The sequence below is a fragment of the Lepidochelys kempii genome, chromosome 12 (assembly GCF_965140285.1).
Source record: "Lepidochelys kempii isolate rLepKem1 chromosome 12, rLepKem1.hap1, whole genome shotgun sequence".
Classification (NCBI taxonomy): domain Eukaryota; kingdom Metazoa; phylum Chordata; order Testudines; family Cheloniidae; genus Lepidochelys; species Lepidochelys kempii.
This window is the reverse complement of record NC_136391.1, coordinates 2,937,403-2,960,234: the sequence shown is the minus strand read 5'-3', so window position 1 is coordinate 2,960,234 and position 22,832 is coordinate 2,937,403. Positions and strand designations below refer to the sequence as shown.

Genomic DNA, 22,832 nt, shown 5'->3' with positions numbered 1-22,832 from the left:
CATCAGTGCCACAAGCTGATTTCAGTTCCACATTCTGGCCTGGATCCCAATCGCGCTGGATGGAGAATGTTGGCTTCAGTAAAATGAGTGTGTGATTGGCCTTTGGCTAGCATCTCCAGCAGCTGCTGAGGACCTGGAAGTTTGGCTGGGGGGTCATTGGCTAGCACTGGGTGGGAATCCAGGGTGTTGTCCAACTGGCATGTTGGAAGGAGGAAGGGAAGGTTCCTTCTCTGACGGAGACATTGGCTGTTCCAGTCAGGAGTGACACCAGTTGTTCCCAAAGCTCTGTCACCAGCCAGGCAGGCCAGGCTCTGCTGGGGCACTCACAGTGTCTTGGTGAGTGGGACTGGGCTGGGAACACAGGCGGGCTGTGTGGGGGGCGGTGCCGGCAAAGCAGACTGTTGGCAGGGTCTCCTCCGTGCAGTGGGGTGACTCTTCACAGCGAGTGGGGCTGGCCTCTGAGCCAGGCTGTGGGTGCTCAGGGTTGGTGGAGTAGTTCCCCACCCTGGCTAGGGACCTCGGGAGGTCATCTAGTCCAACCCCCTGCTGAAAGCAGGACCAATCCCCAATTAAATCATCCCAGCCAGGGCTTTGTAAAGCCTGACCTTAAAAACTTCTAAGGAAGGCGATTCCACCACCTCCCTAGGTAACGCATTCCAGTGTTTCACCACCCTCCTAGTGAAAACGTTTTTCCTAATATCCAACCTAAATCTCCCCCACTGCAAATTGAGACCATTACTCCTTGTTCTGTCATCTGCTACCACTGATAACAGTCTAGAGCCATCCTCTTTGGAACCCCCTTTTAGGTAGTTGAAAGCAGCTATCAAATCCTCCCTCATTCTTCTCTTCCGTAGACTAAACATCCCCAGTTCCCTCAGCCTCTCCTCATAAGTCATGTGTTCCAGTCCCCTCATCATTTTTGTTGCCCTCCGCTGGACTCTTTTGAATTTTTCCACATCCTTCTTGTAGTGTGGGGCCCAAAACTGGACACAGTACTCCAGATGAGGCCTCACCAGTGTCGAATAGAGGGGAACGATCACGTCCCTCGATCTGCTGGCAATGCCCCTCCTTATACACCCCAAAATGCCATTGGCCTTCTTGGCAACAAGGGCACACTGCTGACTCATATCCAGCTTCTCATCCACCATAACCCCTAGATCCTTTTCTGCAGAATGGCTGCCGAGCCATTCGGTCCCTAGTCTGTAGCGGTGCATGGGATTCTTCCGTCCTAAGTGCAGGACTCTGCACTTGTCCTTGTTAAACCTCATCAGATTTCTTTTGGCCCAATCCTCCAATTTCTCTAGGGCCCTCTGTATCCTATCCCTATCCTCCAGCGTATCTACTTCTCCTCCTAGTTTAGTGTCATCTGCAAACTTGCTGAGAGTGCAATCCACACCATCCTCCAGATCATTTATGAAGATATTGAACAAAACCGGCCCCAGGACTGACCCTTGGGGCACTCCACTTGAGACCGGCTGCCAACTAGACATGGAGCCATTGATCACTACCCGTTGAGCCCGACAATCTAGCCAGCTTTCTATCCACCTTATAGTCCATTCATCCAGCCCATACTTCTTTAACTTGCTAGCAAGAATACTGTGGGAGACCATGTCAAAAGCTTTGCTAAAGTCAAGGAACAACACGACCACTGCTTTCCCTTCATCCACAGAACCGGTTATATCGTCATAGAAGGCAATTAGATTAGTCAGGCAAGACTTGCCCTTGGTGAATCCATGCTGGCTGTTCCTGATCACTTTCCTCTCCTCTAAGTGCTTCAGAATTGATTCCCTGAGGACCTGCTCCATGATTTTTCCAGGGACCGAGGTGAGGCTGACTGGCCTATAGTTCCCCGGATCCTCCTTCCCTTTTTTAAAGATGGGCACTACATTAGCCTTTTTCCAGTCGTCCGGGACTTCCCCGTTCGCCATGAGTTTTCAAAGATAATGGCCAATGGCTCTGCAATCACATCCGCCAACTCCTTTAGCACTCTCGGATGCAACGCATCCAGCCCCATGGACTTGTGCATGTCCAGCTTTTCTAAATAGTCCCGTACCACTTCTTTCTCCGCAGAGGGCTGGTCACCTCCTTCCCATGCTGTGCTGCCCAATGCAGTAGTCTGGGAGCTGACCTTGTTCGTGAAGACAGAGGCAAAAAAAGCATTGAGTACATTAGTGTTTTCCACATCCTCTGTCAGTAGGTTGCCTCCCTCATTCAGTAAGGGGCCCACACTTTCCTTGACTTTCTTCTTGTTGCTAACATACTTGAAGAAACCCTTCTTGTTACTCTTAACATCTCTTGCTAGCTGCAACTCCAGGTGTGATTTGGCCTTTCTGATTTCACTCCTGCAGGCCCGAGCAATATTTTTATACTCTTCCCTGGTCATTTGTCCAATCTTCCACTTCTTGTAAGCTTCTTTTTTGTAATTAAGATCAGCAAAGATTTCACTGTTAAGCCAAGCTGGTCGCTTGCCATATTTACTATTCTTTCTATACATCGGGATGGTTTGTCCCTGTAACCTCAATAAGGATTCTTTAAAATACAGCCAGCTCTCCTGGACTCCTTTCCCCCTCATGTTATTCTCCCAGGGGATCCTGCCCATCAGTTCCCTGAGAGTCAAAGTCTGCTTTTCTGAAGTCCAGGGTCCATATTCTGCAGCTCTCCTTTCTTCCCTGTGTCAGGATCCTGAACTTGACCATCTCATGGTCACTGCCTCCCAGGTTCCCATCCACTTTTGCTTCCCCTACTAATTCTTCCCGGTTTGTGAGCAGCAGGTCAAGAAGAGCTCTGCCTCTAATTGGTTCCTCCAGCACTTGCACCAGGAAATTGTCCCCTACAGTTTCCAAAAACTTCCTGGATTGTCTGTGCACCGCTGTATTGCTTTCCCAGCAGATATCAGGGTTTCCCATGAGAACCAGGGCGTGCGATCTGGTAACTTCTGCGAGTTGCCGGAAGAAAGCCTCGTCCACCTCATCCCCCTGGTCCGATGGTTTATAGTAGACTCCCACCACGACATCACCCTTGTTGCTCACACTTCTAAACTTAATCCAGAGACTCTCAGGTTTTTCTGCAGTTTCATACCGGAGCTCTGAGCAGTCATACTGCTCTCTTACATACAGTGCTACTCCCCCACCTTTTCTGCCCTGCCTGTCCTTCCTGAACAGCTTATATCCATCCATGACAGTACTCCAGTCATGTGAGTTATCCCACCAAGTCTCTGTTATTCCAATCACATTATAATTCCTTGACTTTGCCAGGACTTCCAGTTCTCCCTGCTTGTTTCCCAGGCTTCATGCATTTGTGTATAGGCACTTGAGATAACCCGCTGATCGCTCCTCTTTCTCAGTATGAGGCAGGAGCCCTCCCCTCTCACGCGCTCCTGCTCCTGCTTCCTCCCGGTATCCCACTTCCCCACTTACCTCAGGGCTTTGGTCTCCTTCCCCCGGTGAACCTAGTTTAAAGCCCTCCTCACTAGCTTAGCCAGCCTGCTTGCGAAGATGCTCTTCCCTCTCTTTGTTAGGTGGAGCCCGTCTCTGCCCAGCACTCCTCCTTCTTGGAACACCATCCCGTGGTCAAAGAATCCAAAGCCTTCTCTCTGACACCACCTGCGTAGCCATTCGTCGACTTCCACGATCCCTACCCAGGCCTTTTCCTTCCACGGGGAGGATGGACGAGAACACCACTTGCACCTCAAACTCCTTTATCCTTCTTCCCAGAGCCATGTAGTCCGCAGTGATCCGCTCAAGGTCATTTTTGGCAGTATCATTGGTGCCCACGTGGAGAAGCAGGAAGGGGTAGCGATCCGAGGGCTTGATGAGTCTCGGCAGTCTCTCCATCACATCGCGAATCTTATCTCCTGGCAAGCAGCAGACTTCTGTGTTTTCCCAGTCGGGACGGCAGATAGATGATTCAGTCCCCCTGAGGAGAGAGTCCCCGACCACCACCACCCGCCTCCTTCTCTTGGGAGCGGTGGTCGTGGAACCCCCAACCCTAGGACAGGGCATCTCATGCCTTCCAGTCAGCGGAGTCTCCTTCTGCTCCCTTCCCCCAGACATATCATCTGGTCCACTCTCCGCATTAGTACCTGTGGAGAGAACATGAAAACGGTTACTTACCCATATTTGCGTTGCTGGTACATGGATGTTCCCTTTTTTTCTTCTGAAGGTCACATGATGCCAAATTTCTTCGCCATCCTCCTGCCCCCGCTGTGCAGCCTACTCTGAATCTTCAGAACATTGTGCCCGTAGAAGCATATCCTGACGTCTGTCCAGGAAATCTTCAGTTTCTCTTATGCAACGCAGGGTCGATACCTGTTGCTCCAGACCTTGAACCTTCTCTTCCAATATGGAAACCAGCTTACACTTTGTACAGACAAAGTCGCTTCCATCCTGTGGAAGAAAGACAAACATGGCACATCCAGTGCAGGTCACAACAGCTGAACACCCCCCATCCATATTACCTTCCTTCTACGAGCTTCCTCAGGAGTTGTAGTAATTACTCAGAGAATCCGGCAAGATGTAAGCCTCAGTGGGCTCTCCCCAGGCGAACTCCCAGGCAAACTCTTTCTGTTGGTTCGCTGCTCAGCTGTTCGCTGCTGACTGGCTTTTTATACAGTCAGGCCCACTTAAATCTCACCTGGAACAAAGCACTCTGAGTTCCCGCCCTTTTCAAACAACCAATCAAGCACATGTCAAACTGTCCTCACAGCAAACACTCAGATACTCACAACAAACAAACACTCAGATACTCACCAACACAGCCTCCTTAATGCAGCCCTTAGCATACCTCCTCTCAGGCAGATCCCAGGCAAACTCCTTCTGTTAGCTGCTCTGCTGTTCGCTGCTCAGCTGGTTCGCAGCTGACTGGCTTTTTATACAGTCAGTCCATTAATGGACTTAAACCTCCATGAACTTATCTCGTTCTTTTTTGAACCATGTTATAGTCTTGGCCTTCACAACCTCCTCAGGCAAGGAGTTCCACAGGTTGACTGTGCGCTGTGTGAAGAAGAACTTCCTTTTATTTGTTTTAAACCTGCTGCCCATTAATTTCATTTGGTGGACCCTAGACCATAGATCCATGTGGGTAATGGGGCGGGGGGCCGTTTGGGGGCCAGCATGTTGAGGGTCGAGGCTAGCGTCCATGGTAAGGACTCAGCAGGCCCTGTGTTCCGTGTCCTGCGGGCAGAGAGCCGCTGCCCAGCCCTGCTGGAGGGCTCGAATTGGGCCATGGGGCTCTCTGGGTAGCTGGGCGAGCTCTGGCCGATGCCTTCAGGAGGTGATGGCCTGGCCTAGGTGGTGGTGGGGTTCTACTGCCCTAAAGATGGGCCTCTAGGCTCAAGAGCTGGCCCAAGGGGAGATGAATATGTGGGTATTTAGGGGATTCAGGAGGAGAAAGAGGACAGCTGGAAAGACCCACAGACGTCATGCCTTGCTTAGAAATCCGGGACGAAGCTTCCAGACGAGGGGTCAGTCTGGCTGTGGGAGAGCTTTCCGAGGGCCATGTTGGGACCCCCAGTGCCTGGAGAATGTGCCCTGCTGGCCCCTCATCCTCTCTCTTGGCATCTGAGTTATGGGTGGTTGGGAGCTGTCCATGGGCAGGGAGTCTGGGCTGTGGTTCTTGCTGTTGGGTGCTGGGTTGATGGCTTGTCCGGGTGTGCAGAGGTCGTGTTTCCTGTCTATGGGGAGGCACTGAGTGATTGTGAGAGTCCTGCATCCATTGTTCTGTTCCCTGCCCGTTTCTGGCATGTGGCCTGGAGTTGAGTTCTCAATTCACTGCGTGAACAGGGCCACGGCAGACTCTGCAGGGAGGAATCTGGCTTCGCACCGCGTGAGCCATGACCAGCCCTGCTTCTTGTCCCAGCTAGTGCCAAGCAAACGGACAGAGCACCAGATCTCCTTCATGCCCAGCACTCCCATGGCCAGTAGAGGAGACCTGAAATCGGAGCAGGCTCTATCTAGCCACTGTGGGCGCCGCTTCGAGAACTGGGGGTTCAGAGGTGCAGCCGGAGATGGTTCTGGCCTCCACCTCAGCCCCAGGTGCAGCCACAGAGTTGGCTTTGATGGTTGGAGCACTGATTGCTTGAGAAACTGCTCCCTCTCCTGGTTCTTCCTGGGCAGTTGAGTGTCGGGGCCATGGGCTCCCCGTCCCTGGTTACTGAGCCCAGGTGTGTTGCCCATCAGGTCGCACTGCAAGGCTCCTCTCTCCAGCGCTGGGAGGTTTGATTTGGTGGTCGGGTGGGTATCTTCGTGGGTTATTAACATGCCTAGAGCGGTGTGTTTCCATGGCTGGGACCCGTGTCGGAGGCCGGATCGACCTGGGGTTACCGGCAGGCTCACCGCTGCAGATCTGGCGGTGATTGGACATGGGCACGGTGGCTTTGGCTGCAGTTCTGGCCCTGTCCTGGGTGCAAAGAGAATCGTGGTCCAGCCCAGGCGGCCTTCCTACACCGGCCCTGCATGGCCCCAGCCCCGCTCGGCGTTGGCTGTGGCGGGGGAGTGTTAAAGGAGACGGGACGCCCGCCACTCCTGGCATTGCTACCACCCGGCTGTGAGCAGGGCTTGCTGCTAGCAGCTTTCCTCACCCTGACACTAGCCCAGCAGTGGCAGGTTCCCACCGAGCCATGGCAGGTGGGAGAGGGTGGTGGCTGCTGTTGCCCCTGGCGCTTCCCCCCTCATTGATTCCTGCAGAGTGTGGCCTTGGCTCCTGGCGCTCAGCTCCTGGCACGGGGCAGAAGGGAGCTTACCCAGCCTTCTTGTGCTTCCTCCCCCCAGGAACCTGCCTCCCTTCAGCACACCCACGGTGTCCAGGAAGACTGGCTCCCGGGTCAGGAGGATGTTCTCCATGTCCCACAAGTCCCCCCCTCCCAAGGTGCCGCAGCCCGACCGGCTGGACGAGGTGTACGAAGCGCTCAAGAAGGGCCTGACGTAAGTGACCTGCCACATGGTGCCCAGCCCAGCTGCACAGGAAGGGGAGCAGCCAGCCATGCAGCTGGATGGCCCCTGGCAGGGGGCGTGTGGGAACAGAGCAAGGGGTGCCCAGCTCTGCACAGAGACACGGGGATCCCTGGGAAGGCCCCGGACAAGCCAGTTCCCCTGCCCGGGGACAGGACGGCTGTGCCATAGGGCTGCGGACGAGATTGATTCTTCGTGGCTAGGCGTTACCTGCCCCACGCCAGGCGGTGGCCACAGGAGAGCCTAGGGCGGGTCGCTGTGCCCAAGTGGCTGCTCCAGAGAAGCTGTGCTCCAGGGCAGTCTGAGCCCCAGTGGGAAGGGAGGGCACCAGCCGAGCCCTGTGTCAATCTCCCCCTCAGATGGCTGTGAGGAGCTTGGCGGGGTCTGCGGGCCAGGCGGGGCGCACACAGCTGGGGTTTGTGACCAGCCCTGTGATTCCTTTTACTGCCTCGCTCGGAGGCCTGTTTCCTCCTGGCTGAGTGACTGTGAGAGCCAGGTGTGGCCGATGGGGGAGAGTGAGTTGGGGGGGTGCTGGGCATGGCTGGTGGGGGCAGGGGCTGGGTGTGGTGAAGGCTGGGGGAGGGGGGGGCTGGGCATAGCCAGTAGTTGGATGTGAGTTGGGGGCAGGTAATCTGGTGCCCTGGGTAAACTTGTATTTTGGCACCCCTGGCCCCTGGAGGCGCCCCCCGATCACCTCCCTACCCCCATCCCATCACCTCAGGGCCCCACTGCCTCCCCACAGTGCTGGGGGAAGGGGAGCCAAGCGTGGCCTGTGGGTGGGGGCAAGCTGGGGGGGCGGGTGCCAGGCATGGCCAGTGTGAGGGAGGGAGTGCTGGGCACGGCTGGTGGGTGGGGCAAGCTGGGAAGCTGCTAGGCATGGCCAGGTGTTGGGTTGAGCTAGGAGGGTGGGTGCTGGGCATGGGGTTGAGCTGGGGAGGCAGGTGTCAGGTGTGGCCGGGGTTAGGTGCCAGGCATGGCTGGTGGATGGGGGAGAGCTGGAGGAGGGGGGTGTCAGGAGTGGGGTTGAGCTGGGTGGGTGCCAGGCGTGGCAGTGCATGGGGTTGAGCTGGGGGGCGGGTGCTGGGTGTGGGGTTGAGCTGGGGGAGCAGGGGTGGGTGCCGGGTGTGTGGGAGAGCTGGGCGGGTGCCAGGCGTGGCCAGGCGTGGGTTGCGGGTGTGTGGGAGAGCTGGGCGGGTGCCAGGCGTGGCCAGGCGTGGGTTGCGGGTGTGTGGGAGAGCTGGGCGGGTGCCAGGCGTGGCCAGGCGTGGGTGCCGGGTGTGTGGGAGAGCTGGGCGGGTGCCAGGCGTGGCCAGGCGTGGGTTGCGGGTGTGTGGGAGAGCTGGGCGGGTGCCAGGCGTGGCCAGGCGTGGGTGCCGGGTGTGTGGGAGAGCTGGGCGGGTGCCAGGCGTGGCCAGGCGTGGGTGCCGGGTGTGTGGGAGAGCTGGGCGGGTGCCAGGCGTGGCCAGGCGTGGGTTGCGGGTGTGTGGAAGAGCTGGGCGGGTGCCAGGCATGGCCAGGCGTGGGTTGCGGGTGTGTGGGAGAGCTGGGGGGGGTGCCAGGCGTGGGTTGCGGGTGTGGGGGAGAGCTGGGCGGGTGCCAGGCGTGGCCAGGCGTGGGTGCCGGGTGTGTGGGAGAGCTGGGTGGGTGCCAGGCGTGGCCAGGCGTGGGTTGCGGGTGTGTGGGAGAGCTGGGCGGGTGCCAGGCGTGGGTGCCGGGTGTGTGGGAGAGCTGGGCGGGTGCCAGGCGTGGCCAGGCGTGGGTGCCGGGTGTGTGGGAGAGCTGGGCGAGTGCCAGGCGTGGCCAGGCGTGGGTGCCGGGTGTGTGGGAGAGCTGGGCGGGTGCCAGGCGTGGGTGCCGGGTGTGTGGGAGAGCTGGGCGGGTGCCAGGCGTGGCCAGGCGTGGGTTGCGGGTGTGTGGGAGAGCTGGGCGGGTGCCAGGCGTGGCCAGGCGTGTGTGCCAGGTGTGTGGGAGAGCTGGGCGGGTGCCAGGCGTGGCCAGGCGTGGGTGCCGGGTGTGTGGGAGAGCTGGGCGGGTGCCAGGCGTGGGTTGCGGGTGTGGGGGAGAGCTGGGGGGGTGCCACAGCCAGGAGGTGTCTGTGCACCAATTGGAGCTGGGCCCTGCTGGCTGTCTCTACGCCCAGCCTGGGGGCCAACGCGGGGGGTGCTCTTGCCCGCAGAGCCTACCTGGAGGTGCACCAGCTGGAACTGGAGAAGCTCAGCACCCAGATCCGTGAGTCCAAGAGGAATTCCCGCCTGGTGAGTGTGGGTCGTGCTCGGCTTTGTGGCACCGCTCTCCCCCTGTGCTGCCCGCCAGCCCTGCCAAAGAGCCCTTCCTGGGTCCCTGGGCAGGGTTTCCCCATCAGGTCCTGCTCCCACAAGGGAGTTGGAGAGGGGATTGTACCAGGACCAGCTCCCCCAGGAGAGGTAGGAGCAGCGAGTCTGTGTGGGATTACAGCGCTGGCTGGCTGGCAGCCTGGTACCTCCCCCGTGGGTGTGCATGGGTGTGAGCTGCAGAGCCCTGTGGCAGCCCAGCGTGTCCTCCCGTGACAGTCCCTCCGTGTGATCTGCGCGCTGCGGTGCCTCTCCCGCTGAGCTTCTGGCACACAGGCAGTGAGCTGCGTAGCACGGAGCCCCCCGCCCTGGGGCCTCCCAGGCTGCATGTTACGTGTGTGCTGTTTGCACTGACATGCTACCAGGTGCTCGCATGTCCTATGGCAGGGCCATGCATGATCCTAGTGCTCTCACCCCTCTCCTTTCCTCTTTCTCTAGGGCTTTCTCTACGATCTCGACAAGGTAAGGGGCTGGTGCTGACCAGAGCCAACGGGGGAATAGTGGGGCAGGCCCCTTGCTGAGCTCCTGACGCTGCTCTTTGGGCCCCCTCCCTCCCCTCCAAACTGGGCACTCCCAGAGCCCCAGGTCTCACCACCCATTCGCCCTCCTCACTGGCCTCGTCAGCTCCCCTCCCCACACAGGCCTCCCAGCTGCAGCTGGGATTAGCCAGAGGCGATCAGCCGCAGGACGGTGCCTGAGGTGCAGGGGAACACGGGGCAGGCTCTGCTAATGGGGCGCCTCCCCCCTTGTGTCCTGCTCCGTTGCACAGAGTCCTTGTTGCAGTCGGTGCCTCTCCTGTACGGAGCCCTCAGGGAAATCCAGACACCAGCATCCAAGGGTTGACGTGCGACTGACTGTGCTCTGCCCTGTGGGGGCTTTGGGCAGAATCTCTGGGCTAAAGGGCCTTGGACAGGCGAGTGCAACGGCCCCCCTTCTGCGCTGCTGTGGTGGCCGATGGGGGCCGGCACGGGTGTGGTTCTGCTTGGGTTTGTGCCCTGGTCATTCAGGGCCTGTCGGTCCCACATTTCCCGGAAGCCTCCCTGGGTGGCTGGAGAGCTAGCCGGGTCATGGCCCCTCCAGCGCCCCTCGTTGCTGGGAAGGCCAGATGGTTTTATAGGGAGCTCGTGGCTGGCTTGCGGCCAAGGCCTGACGCACGTGGGAGAAAGGTGCTCTCGGTTACAGACTGGGCATCCTCGGGCTAAGCGCTGGGCCTCCATGGGGACCCCAGCCCCAGCGGGAGGCAGCTCAGCTTCCCCATCCTGCCCTACCCCCGGCCCCTGGACGCAGCAGCGGGGAAGCCTGTGCTGTGTGTTCCTGGGGCCGCCCCTTGCTGACTGCCTCTGACCTGCTCTCCTCCTGCTCGGTTCCAGCAAGTCAAGTCGATCGAGCGGTTCCTACGCAGGCTGGAGTTCCATGCCAGCAAGGTAAGGGTGACCTGCCTGCGGGGTGGGGGGCGCCCCCACCTCATGTGGCTCTTATAGGCATGTGGGGGGTGACATACTTCAGTGCTTCTCAAAACTGGGATTACCCTGAGTGAGGCACAGCCCTCCCCTTCCCCCCCCAGTGCTGCCCTGGGCTCCCCTTGGCCCCCCCAACGCCTCCAGTGCTGCCCTGGCACCTGGAGGCGTTGAGATGGAAATGAGGGGAGTACGGAAGAGCCCCCAGGCGCTGCGCCCAGCTCCTCACCGTGGCGCTGCGGCTCTCCTTGCAGATTGACGAGCTCTACGAGTCGTACTGCATCCAGCGGCGGCTCCGCGATGGGGCCCACAACATGGTCAAGGCCTACACCGCTGGCTCCCCGGGCAGCCGCGAGGCACGCGACAGCTTGGCCGAGGCCAGCAAGGGCTACAAAGAGTACACCGAGGTGAGCGGGGGCCGGCGGGGTATGGGGGGCCGGGCAGGGAGGGGGCTGGAGCCTTTGGCTAATGGATGCTCTCGTCCCTCCTGTCCCCAGAACATGTGTCTGCTGGAGAGCGAGCTGGAGAGCCAGCTGGGGGAGTTCCACATCAAGATGAAAGGTAACTGCCCCCCCGGTCCTCCCCACACCCTGCTCCCCATGGGCGGTGAGTAAACCACCAGCTTGGGGAGGCTAGTCCCCAGCCAACCCCTTCAGCCTGAGGCTCTGCCCCTCCCCCTTCCCCCCCAGAGTGCTGGATGTCCCCCCACCTCCCAGAGCACAGGGTGGGCATGCCCCCCCCGCAGCTTTGGAGCACCAGACAGCACATGGCCTCCCTCCCCGCCAGCCCTGGAGCCTTCCCCTGCCTGTTAGACCACTGCCCATGCCACTCCCCCTCTCCCACCCTGCTCCCCTTCCCACTCCCCCCATCCTGCTCCCCCTCCCACACCCTGCCTCCCCCTTCCTGCTCCCCCAAACCCCACTTTCCCTCCCACACCCTGCTCCCCCTTCCCCACCCTGCTCCCCTTTCCCACTTCCCCACCCCGCTCCCATCAACCCTGCTCCCCCTCCCAAACCCTTCTCCCCCCACTCTGTTCCCCCTTCCTGCTCCCCCCACCCTGCTCCCCCTCCCACACCCTTCCTGCTCCCCCCAACCCCTCTCCCTCTCCCACCCCACTTCCCTTTTCCCACTCCCCCACCTGCTCCCCCCACACCCTGCTGCTCCCCCCACCCTGCTTCCCCCCCGCATCCTGCCTCCCCCTTCCTGCTCCCCCAAACCGCACTCCCCTGACCCTACTCCCCCCAACCCTGCTCCCCCAAACCCTGCTCCCCCCTTCCCACTCCCCCTTCCTGCTCCCCCAACCATGCTCCCTCTCCCTCATCCTGCTGCTCCCCCCACCCTACTCCCTCTCCCACACCCTGCTCCCCCTTTCCCGCTCCCCCCAATGTTGCTCCCCCCCAGACCCTGCTCCCCCTTTCTTGCTCCCCCTTCCACACCCGCTTTCCCTTCCTGCTCCCCCACCCTGCTCCCCTCAACCCTGCTCCCTCCACATACCCCTTCCCCACCCTGCTCCACTGCCCCCCGCTCCCCCCCACACCCTGCCTCCCACACCCTGCTCCTCCTCCCACACCCTGCTTCCCCCTCACTCCATTCCGCCCCTGCTCCCATCCCCTGCTCCCCCAGGACTTCCTGCTCCTCCAGCCACCTCCCCAGGGCACGGTGTTGGTCCTGCCCAGGTGGCTGGCTGGCTGGCTGCACCACGTGCCTCCTGCCCAGGCAGGCCCTGGACATGGGACTCAGCACTGAGCCCAGGGCAGGGGGTGAACCCCGGGGCCTTGATCCTCCTCTAGCCGCACGGCTTAGGAGAGGGGCTTCTCTTCCGGGGCAGGGAGGGGCCTCACTTCTGTGCCAGCCGCGGGGGCTGGGGCCAGGGGTGTCAGCTGGTTCTAAGCTTCCCTTCCCCGCTTCTCTTGCAGGACTGGCCGGGTTTGCCAGGCTCTGTGCTGGGGACCAGTATGAGGTACGTGGGGAATGCAGCTGCAGCTGTCAGCGAGCAGGGGATGGGATGGGGGAACTAGTTGCTGGCAGAACTAGCCAGTGAAATTCTCCCGGGAGGCAGAGGGGAACCCTGGGCATCTTCCCTCTCCTTAGGGGACAGAGTGAACACGCCGCCGAGCCCCATCCTGGGGACCTGCCGCTCCAAGCCCTGCTGCAGGGAGACATGTGGGTCGGACCCTGCCAGGGGATTGGCTTGGAGCGTCTGGTGTGGGCCGAGAGCCAGCTGAGTCTCGGCTGGGCCCCACCCGGCACCCACCCCGTGCTCCTCTCGCCCTCAGATCTTCATGAAGTACGGGCGCCAGCGCTGGAAGCTGAAGGGGCGCATCGAGGGGAACGGGAAGCAGGTGTGGGACAGCGAGGAGATGGTCTTCCTGCCCCTCATCACAGAGTTCCTCTCCATCAAGGTACAGGGGATCCCGGCGCCTGAGCACAGCAGGGCCAGGAGCTGGGTGGGAAGCAGCCCCATCCTGATCTGCTTCACGGGCAGGAAGCACTCGAGTACCTGACCCCACGCCCAGGCACATGCTGCTGCCGCAGGGTTTGGCTGCCACCGCGGCCCCAGCTCTGCCCATCCCAGCGCCAGAGGGACCGGCTCTCGCCGGGCTCCAAGCCAGCTGCTGTGCTGTTGGCTCTGGCTGGCGCGGCTTGTGGGGGCTGGTAACTACCGCTCACTCCCTCGCTGGCTTTCTCCAGCCACAGCCACCTTGGCACCTCCCTTTCCCAGGGTTACACCCGCATCGGGCAGCAAGGGGTAACCTCGGGAGATGCCTGAGCAGCTGAGCGCTAGGAGAGCCAGCCGTGGGTACCGTCCCCCAAAACAAGCAACCCCACCCTGTGATCGCGGGGCCAGGGCCCGGGCTCTGCAGCCTGCTCGGGGGCCTCGGGCCATGCTGTGGGCATGGGCAGAACAGCTGCTAGTGGCATCCAGTGCTCCCGGTACCTGCTGACTCCTGGCCTGGGATCCTGCTGTGTAGCACCCGGCCGTTGGCAGAGCTGGCGGCTGCTGGCTCATGACACTGGCCCCGTGGCAGGCAGTCGAACGGGGCTCTGCCGGAGGTGGCAGGTTCGAGCGCCGACGCGCTCTGCTGTGTGGATGGATGCAGCCGCTCATGCCGAGACCCAGCCCTTGGGAGCTGCGGCTGCTATGCTGCCCCTGGGCACCAGTGTGGGTGTGGCCTCTCCCATGCCAGCATGGGCGGCCTAGATCCCGGGCATCAGGGGTGGGGCAAAGGGCAGAGTCTGGAGCTTCCAGTGACCTGACCGTAAACGTCGGGTAAAACCTGCAGCCCCAGCTCACAGGCGGTTGCCCGACGCGCCCCCTCTCCCGGGCACCGGCCTTAGCCCCTCCTTCTCCCTTGCCAGGTGACAGAGCTCAAGAGCCTGGCCAACCACGTGGTGGTGGGCAACGTCTCGTGTGAAACCAAGGACCTGTTTGCAGCGCTGCCGCAAGTGGTGGCTGTCGACATCAATGACCTGGGCACCATCAAGCTCAGCCTGGAGGTGAACTGGAAGTGAGTGGCCTAGGGGAGTGTGGCCGGGGGGGCTAGCTGGGCTAGCGTGGCCCTGTCTGCCCTGGGGCTCATCGGCCTTGCTGGGTGCTCGCTGTCCCGATGGCACTGCCCAGGGGATCCAGATTGGGCAGGCAGGCCCCTATCCTGGGCAGTTGGCCCACGGCCCCTCCGGCAGGGCACAGGTCCCATCGGCAGCCCCGGGGACTCATAGTGGCTGCACACCTCCTTTGCTCTCCAGCATTTGTGGCTAACCCCGTGCGTTCGGGCAGCCTGCCCGGCTTCCCTCCCTTCTCCTGGGCTTCCTGCCTGGCCCTCCCCCTTCCCCGCTTGCTGTCGCTTTCTGCAGCTCGGTGCCCGTGCCAGGGTCAGAGCTCAGCGCTGCTACCAGCCCCTGCCTCTCCCTCGTGCTGCCCATGGCACAGGGCACCAGCGCTGCGCGGGGCAGGAGGATTGGGAGCCCAGCTCCAGTCCTGAGCCCAGCGGCCTCCTGCCTGCAGTGCAGAGCACCCCACCCCTCTTACCTCTGTGCTCTCACCCCCAGCCCCTTCGACAAGGATGATCAGCCCTCAGCTGCCAGCACGGTCAACAAAGCATCCACTGTCAACAAGCGATTCTCCACCTACAACCAGAGCCCGCCTGACACGCCCTCCCTCCGGGAGCAGGCCTTCTATGTGAGTGTGCCTGGCCCGGGACGGGGTGTGCCCTGCTCAGGAGCTGGGGGCCGGAGAGCGCTCCAGGAGGGGCCCCTGCATTCTCTGAGCCGCCAGCAGGGTCCCGCTCGGCCCCTGTGCGCCCATCGCCGTGGTGTCTCCATGTGGGAGCACAGGGCTCCCCTGTGCTCTGTGTGCGTTGCCTGTGGCCCATGCCCAGGGCAGCTCCAAGGGGACGTGGCCCTCTGGGCTGCTGCTTCATTGATTTGCAGACATCCTGTTAGGGCCCCCTTTCCCCCGTGCCAAAGCTGCTGCGCCCTGAGGATGGCAGACGGAGTAGACAGGCAGCCCCAGCAGCCGGCTGAATGGCCCCCCGAGATCCCCTCCCCCCACTGACGGCTCCCTCTTCTCTCTGGCCAAGAGCCCGGCACAGGCGGTCTCCGACAAACACATGGGGGCCTTGCTGGACATCATCCATGAGACGCTGCTTGAGAAGCTGTCTCGGAGCTGCTCCTGCAGCGAGGGCTCCTCGGTCCAGCTCGGGAGATGCCCGCAGTGGGGCCATGTAAGTTCGCTGGCTGGGGCCAGCCCGTAGCTTAGCCTGGGTGATCTAGTCACCTCAGATAGCACTAGCCCCGGCTGCCTCATGCTCACTAGCCCATCCATAGGTCCTGGCTTTGGGAACCTGTCGGACAGGGATTCCCAGCCCCCAAACTGCTCCCTGGCCGGAGCAGCTGGGGTGTGTGCTGTCTCTGAGCCGGAGGGCTGGTACGGGGGCTGGCAGTGGCCTGTAGGCTCCAGGCTGAGCAGGAATCTGAGTGTCAGGGAAGCCCCATCCCCCAGAGGCCCGTTCAGGTCCATGCCAGCCTCTCCCTGCATAGACAAGCCTTCGCTCTGAGGTTGCCCTGGATGCCCCAGGCCAGAGATGGTGCAGTAGCTGCTTGCCATAGTTATAGACCCTGCCCCCTTGCCCTTTCCAGCCCAGTCTGCACCCAGAGTGAAACACGCCTCCGGCCCCACTCTTCCTTGCCCCATCTCGTACTTCATGCCAGCCCTGCCAATGGGACCCGTTGCTCACACCTGGGTGGCTCTGGGGCTGCCCGCTGGGGGGGTTAGGGGCTGGAGGAAGGGCACAGAGCAGGAGCTGGCAGCCGGGACTCTGAGTGGGGTGGAGCAGTTACAGCAGGGTTTGTACTCCTGGGCCCTTGCCCTCTCTGTGCTCACTTACCCCCTTAACACTCCCCATGCCCTTGGACTGGTTCGCTCCGGTCCATTAGGCGTGTGGAGAGCCTGGCAGAGCAGGGCTGAGGGAGGCCAAGGGCAGGGGATGGTGCCTCACCCTCCGTGCGGGCTGAAGCTGGGCCCTGTGCTGGGGGAACGTGGGCACTTTCACGGCATGGGGAAGTTCCCCGGGGTGAGAGGTGTCTGCACAAGGCTGCCGTGTCCCATTGTGACTGTGGGGCAGCTCTGGGGGGTGGGGGTCTGGTACAGGCTGGGCACCAGAGTACACACTGCATTGACCGGCCCGGCTCGCAGCGTGGTGCTGAAATGCCTGGAGCTGTGCTGGTCAGTGCCGGGTGGAAGCTACGCCCCGGCCAGCCTCTTCCTCCCAGGCAGTCTGTCGGGGCCCAGGTGACGTGACAGAGACCCTGGCCCGGAGGCTGCAGCAATGACCTGCGGACGGGACCCTGCCAGTGGGACGCTCCCCTCACCACCAGGGGGGTTTGGTTTGGTCCCAAGCCTGAAGGAGGCTGAGCCCTTGGCTCCCACAGCCCTGCCCAGGGGGGAGCTGGCTGGGAGGCTGGGGGTGACATGGAGTTGGGCTGGGCTGGTGTCCTCACAGCGACTCTGCCCTGCCCCCAGGCAGCTGGCAGACCCTGAGACTCAGCAGGCTGGGGGCAGACGGGGCCTGGGGCACCAGTGGCATAGGGGAGCTGCTGAGGGGGAAGTGGGAGGTGGCTGGGACCCCAGTGAGCCAGTGTGGGACCCTGGCAGCGGTGGGGGCGGGAGGCTGGAGAAAGCTCCATGCGGGCTGTTGGTTGCCAGTGGCTGTGGGGCTGACGTGAGCCCCTGGTGAGGGAATGTTGGTGGCTGTGAAGGTGATTGGCGGTGGTGGGGAGTGGCCGTGGCAGGTGGTAGTGTGTGGGGGGGGTCAGGGGCTGGGTGGGGAGTTGGCATGGCCGGGGTGGGTGGGTGTGGCTGTGGTCAGGGCTGGATGGCGAGTTGGCATGGTGGATGGGTGTGGCTGGTGGCTGCGTGGTGGGCCTGGTCAGGGGCTGGGTGGGGAGTTGACATGGCCGTGGGTGCGGATGGGCATGGCAGGTGGGCATGGAGGTGATTGTGGTCAGGAGCTGGGTGGGGAGTTGGGTTGGTGGGTAGGTGTGGCTGGAGGCTGCGTGAGGGGTGTGGCCAGTGACTGAGAGGGTATGGCTGCTGGCTGTGGGGGGAGGGCGCGGCCAGGGCTGGGTGGGGAGTTGGCAAGGTGGTGAGTGTGGCTGGCGGCTGCATGGGGAGGGCGTGGCCAGGGGCTGGGTGGCTGTGGCTGGCGGCTGCGTGGGGAGGGCGTGGCCAGGGGCTGGGTGGCTATGGCTGGCGGCTGCAGGGGCGGTCTCTGGCAGCGGGGCCCGGCGGGGCCGGTGGCGAGGGGCCGTGCTGATGTGCCGTGTCTCTCTAGAACATGCTGCGGCGGCAGGAGGAGCTGGAGAACGGCACGGCCTGGTCTATCTCCTCGGAGTCGTCGGACGATTCCTCTAGCCCCCAGCTGTCAGGCAGCGCCCGCCACGCCTCCCACAAGCCCATTGTACAGCCTGAGGTGCAGGCCTCCGCCCCCGCCATCGAGATCGCTTTCTCCCAGCAAGAGGAGGTGGGCGCCGCAGCCGAGCCGCCCGGCCGGCAGGAGGAGCCAGGGGGTGCGAGGAAGGAGATGGTGGCCAATGGGCACGTGCCCTACTCCCGGACTCTGAGCCACATCAGTGAGAGCAGCCTGGACGTGGCAGTGGATTGCAGGGAGGGCCCCAGCGCCCACAGCAGGGAGCCTTCACCAGTCCCCCAGGACCCCAGCGCCAGGGAGCTGTCGCTCCTGGAAACGGACGCCCTCCCCGAGGCGTCAAACCCGCCAGCGCCCTGGGCAGGGCTGGACATGGGCCCGGAGGCTGAGTCCTGTGGCGCCGTCTCTCAGGCCAAGGCCTGTGAGCCTGTGGTGGGGCGGGCCGAGGCTGCTGTGTGCCAAGCTCTGGGGCCGCAGGGACGTGAGGTCTCCCCGGGCCAGCCGGTGGTGCTGCAGCCGGTCTCAGAGGAGAGGAGGAGGCTGGCCCCTGACTGGCTCCCGCCCCCCAGCCCAGCAGAGGTGCCAAGGCCCAAGCCTGTGGACTGTGGCCTGGAGGAGGCCATCGGCTCGCTGGGCTCGGCCCTGGACGACTATCGGGGGCAGTTCCCCGAGCTACAGCTGCTGGAGCGGGAGCTGAAATGCCTGGAGGAGATCCTCATGGTAAGGGGGCAGCGGCAGGGTCTCAAGGATGGCGCCAGCCCCACAGCAACCATGCAGGTCGGTGCCCAGCTCCTCCCCTTCCCACACGGGCTGCGAATGTCCTTGGGATGGGGACACTGGTTCATGGGCTCTATTGTCACGGTTCTCCTGCCCTGTGCCCCTTGTGTGCCAGTCAGATGGGGAGCAGAAGGGGTTACATCATGGAGAGCGGGGTTGGGGGAGCGTGGCCAGGTCCCAGGGATGACGGGCAGGAGATGCGGTGGGGCAGGGAGTGTGGCATTTAGAACCAGCTGCACCTGCCACAGTGTGCCCACAGCCCATCATCCCGCCGGGCCCAGGGCCCCTGGTGGAGCAGCCCAGGCCCAGGGGCCATGGCACGGGTCCTAGCTGGCACAAATGCCAGGCAGCAGCAGCTGGCCAGTGGCCTGGGGACAAAGCCTGCCCAGCCCCCCCCTTACTGTGCCTTCCCCACAGCACAAGCAGGGCGTCTTCCTGAGCCATGCCTCCAGCATCAGCCTGGCGGTGGAGCACGCCCTGGAGAGCTTTAGCTTCCTCAACACCTCGGACATGGAGGACTCGGAGGGTTCGGAGGAGGAGGGCAGCCGGAGTGAGCGGTAAGCCGGGTGGGGGTCTGCACTGGCACTCGCCGCCTCCACTCGAGGAGGCGTGGGGCGGGGCAGAACGTCGCTCTGTGTGGGGTCTGATCCCCGGCACTGACCCAGGCTCCTGGCCTGGCCAGTTCCCGGCATGGGGGTGAGCCAGGCGCCCCAAGAGGGGCTGGGCCGCGTGCAGAGATGATGGTTGAGCTCAGGGAGTCAGACCGAGAGGCGCCAGGTTTGATCCCCGTCGCCCCCGCCCCACCCCGGTACCTAGAGTTTTGCTGTGGCCCCCATCCCCTTCGATGTGCCCCGGAAGCCCAGCGCCTGCTGGCTATCGCCCCCCGGTGGCCAGGCCTGGCTCTCAGCAGCAGCTCCCGGGACCAGTGGAGTGTGCGGTGCCCTGGGAAGGCCCTTGCCTCCTCCGGCCAGTGGAGCGCTGCAGCGGGTGCGGGGAGCGGAGGCGGCGCGCGCAGCCTCGGCTTTGCCACCAGGGGCGCTGCGGAGCCAGTGCGGCCCCGAGTCCCCACTAGCCACACTTTGGCCGGTTATGCTGCAGCAGCGCCACCTAGTGGTCAGGGACCTGGAGTGCTGTGTCCGTATTCACTCCTTCCCTCCCCGCCCCCCGGCTTTCCAGAGCTGGGGTGAAGAGGGGAGCCTGTGGCCCAGCTGCTGTCCCCTGCTCCCCCACACTCCAAGATGTGGGGGGCTGACTCCTTGAGGGAAGGAGAAATGGGTCCCAAACGGATCCAGCTCCTTGTCCACTCTAAACCACAGGGATCTACAGGTCAGACTTGCAATGGCCCCTGAACCCAGGCTCTCTCCCACTCTGGGTGCTGCTGCATAACACGCTCCTCGGAGGCCTGGGGGACTGTTAGAAGAGAGTGTGAGGCCCAGGACTCCTGGGTTCTGTGCTCGCAGGGCGGCAGCTGGTACCAGAGATGAGAGCAGAGGCCCAGGACTCCTGGGTTCTGTGCTCACAGGGCGGCAGCTGGTACCGGAGATGAGAGCAGAGGCCCAGGACTCCTGGGTTCTGTGCTCGCAGGGCGGCAGCTGGTACCGGAGGTGAGAGCAGAGGCCCAGGACTCCTGGGTTCTGTGCTCGCAGGGCGGCAGCTGGTACCGGAGGTGAGAGCAGAGGCCCAGGACTCCTGGGTTCTGTGCTCGCAGGGCGGCAGCTGGTACCAGAGATGAGAGCAGAGGCCCAGGACTCCTGGGTTCTGTGCTCGCAGGGCGGCAGCTGGTACCGGAGGTGAGAGCAGAGGCCCAGGACTCCTGGGTTCTGTGCTCGCAGGGCGGCAGCTGGTACCAGAGATGAGAGCAGAGGCCCAGGACTCCTGGGTTCTGTGCTCGCAGGGCGGCAGCTGGTACCAGAGATGAGAGCAGAGGCCCAGGACTCCTGGGTTCTGTGCTCACAGGGCGGCAGCTGGTACCAGAGATGAGAGCAGAGGCCCAGGACTCCTGGGTTCTGTGCTCACAGGGTGGCAGCTGGTACCAGAGATGAGAGCAGAGGCCCCGGATCCTGGGGTCTGTTCCTGGCTGTGCTGTGGACTTGCTGTGTGGCCTCTCTGTAATGGGGCTGGCGTTGCCCGCCCAAGGGGCCTGAAGGGCTCAGTCACTAGGGGCTGGGTGCACTGGGGGGTGTCAGCTGCCCCCATGGGAGCTGCTCTGGGAGCCTAGGGACAGAACCCACTCTAGCAGGGTGAGAGCTCCCCAGGGCCAGGGGCCGTCTCCAGGGGCTCGCATGATCACTTCCCAGGTGTGACCCCAAGCGGACAGCCCCTGGAGTGCCCCACCTGCCACTGGACTCTCCATGCACAGAGGGACCTGCTGCCCCACGGCTGGGCCTGTGCGTCAGGGTTTGCACAGCACCCATTGTCCCATCCCCAGTGCAGTTGGAGGTGGGGATGAGCTTGCGTATCGCCTGCGGGTTCAGCAGCAGCGGGGTCCTCAATAGGGTAGGTCCTACGTAAACCATGGCTCTTTTTTCCCTTCCTTTGTTGCAAGTTCACCTGCAGCAGAACTGGAAGGATTTAACCCCCAGCCCTGGGAGCTGGAGGCTCTTCCTCGGGGCAGGGCAGTTGGCGCCTGTGGCTGAGGTGAGGGGGTCCCCTTGCTTTGAGGGCATGTGTTTACTTGTCCCCCCATTCCTGCAGGAGGGCTGGCGGGGCCCGTGCTGTGGTCGGGGCTTTGGGAGGCTGTGAGGCCACGGCCAAGGACATCGGCACGTGCAGCGGCTCTGAGGGCAGCTCTGACCCCATGAGCACTGGCAATGAGTTCCTGGACAGGGCCGTGGTCCTGCACCTCAGTAACTGCAACCACCTGCTGCTGGTGAGTGTGTGGAATGGGAAGTGGTGTGGCGGGGGGCATCTGCTGGCACGCGGGGCTGCAGCCTCGCTGAGGGTGCCTGCAGAGTGGGGGGTGCCGGGGCGCCAGGCTGGCAACCTCTGATGTGCCTGGGTGGGGTGGCCCTGGCGCTTAGCCAGCCCGGCCAGCCCAAGCACCAACTCACTCGTGGCCAACACGGAGGGACGCTGCAGGCTGGCATGAGGCATGACAGCTGCTGCCCCCGACTCTGCAGGCAGAGCCTGGGAAGACCCCAGCTCCCGGTGTGCCATGCTGCGCTCAGTGACAGCTCCCCAACGGGCATGCTGGGGGCTATGCAGGACAATGCAGGCACCCCCAGGCACTGATCCTGCCCCCCAAGCAGAGCAGCCAGGAGCACTGACGTGTCTGTAATTTGCAGAAACTGGGCACGTTTGGGCCGCTGCGGTGCCGGGAGACGTACGCCTTGGACAAGCTGATGAGGGAAGCGCAGGTGCTGGAGATTGTCTGCCAGCTGACGGAGGAGAAATCGGGGGCGGCCAACGCTGCAGCAGAAGGTAAAGGCCCTGGCACAGGGCCCATCCCAGGCCCATGGATGGGCGCCACGGGGCACTGCCTGCAGGGCATGTGCTGGGTCAGAGGGCTGGGGCTGGCCAACAGTCACGGTCTCAGTGCTGGTGAGCAAAGCCTGCCCCGTGGTGGTAATGCCAGCAGCATGCCCCGTGCTGGGCGTGGAGGGCCTTGACCGTGTCTCTGCCCACAGTGGTGCAGTTTTCCACCCGGAGAGAGGGCGTGCTGGCCTTCTGGGACCGCTGCGTGGAGCAGCCCAATGTCTACACCTGCCCTGTGGAGAGGTTCCTTCGCACGCTCAGTGCCCAGTATGCAGTGCCCATGGCTGAGCGGCAGCTGGGCCTGGCAGACTCAGGTGAGTGCAGTCTTGGGCCCCTCCAGAGAGGGAGGGATGCGAGCCCTGGGCAATAGCTCCGCTCCGCTCGGCTATCTCTGGCTCCCCCTCCCAGGCTCAGAGCGACTCTGAGAGCTGAGAAGAGAACGCGGGAGTCCTGCCTCCCAGTCCTCTGCTTTGGCTAGCCCCGCCACCCCTCCAGGAAATGCCAGTGGTGGCAAAGCACCAACCTGCTGGAGGGGGCTGTCTTGGTGCCAGAGGGCGCCCCAGAGGGCCTTGGGACTTTGTGCCAGTGAGGTGCCTGGGCTGCCCCAGGGGTCCTGACCCGGTGCCCTCCCTGCAGTGTGCGTGAAGCTCGTGGAGGATGTGCTGGCCCGGCGGCTGCCCAAGCGGCCTGGGAGCAGCCAGGGTGAGCAGCTCACCATCTTCCAGTACTGGAGCTACTTCGAGTCGCTTCCTGTGTCTACGCTGGACGCCTACATCATGGAGCTGGCTGAGGAAGGTCAGAGCCTCATAGACGTCCCCTCATGGCTCCAACGCTGCCACGGGCGGGCGCTGACGCGGTTCCCCTGCTCCGGGGTGGGCGGTACCGGCGCTGGTGCGGGCGGGGCGCTGGCGCGGTTCCCCT

The 22,832-nt window shown here is 62.8% G+C and overlaps 1 protein-coding gene across 11 annotated transcripts in view; it reads left to right on the top strand.

Annotated features, from left to right (window-relative positions):
- The window catches only part of RIPOR1 (RHO family interacting cell polarization regulator 1), a 118,238-nt gene that overhangs the window by 91,159 nt on the left and 4,247 nt on the right, over nt 1-22,832 (top strand). For 7 of the 11 annotated variants that reach the window (XM_073307142.2, XM_073307139.2, XM_073307141.2 and 4 more), the window contains exons 3-19: nt 6,768-6,920; nt 9,124-9,202; nt 9,716-9,739; nt 10,648-10,701; nt 10,989-11,141; nt 11,232-11,295; nt 12,651-12,694; nt 13,011-13,136; nt 14,095-14,243; nt 14,785-14,914; nt 15,315-15,458; nt 17,568-18,437; nt 18,855-18,994; nt 21,132-21,306; nt 21,722-21,857; nt 22,064-22,225; nt 22,548-22,706. In XM_073307142.2, the coding sequence (XP_073163243.2) occupies nt 6,768-6,920; nt 9,124-9,202; nt 9,716-9,739; nt 10,648-10,701; nt 10,989-11,141; nt 11,232-11,295; nt 12,651-12,694; nt 13,011-13,136; nt 14,095-14,243; nt 14,785-14,914; nt 15,315-15,458; nt 17,568-18,437; nt 18,855-18,994; nt 21,132-21,306; nt 21,722-21,857; nt 22,064-22,225; nt 22,548-22,706 (2,762 nt within the window). The remainder of the gene's footprint in view (nt 1-6,767; nt 6,921-9,123; nt 9,203-9,715; nt 9,740-10,647; nt 10,702-10,988; nt 11,142-11,231; nt 11,296-12,650; nt 12,695-13,010; nt 13,137-14,094; nt 14,244-14,784; nt 14,915-15,314; nt 15,459-17,567; nt 18,438-18,854; nt 18,995-21,131; nt 21,307-21,721; nt 21,858-22,063; nt 22,226-22,547; nt 22,707-22,832) is intronic. The other 4 variants (XM_073307134.2, XM_073307133.2, XM_073307143.2 and 1 more) reach the window with 4 other exon arrangements.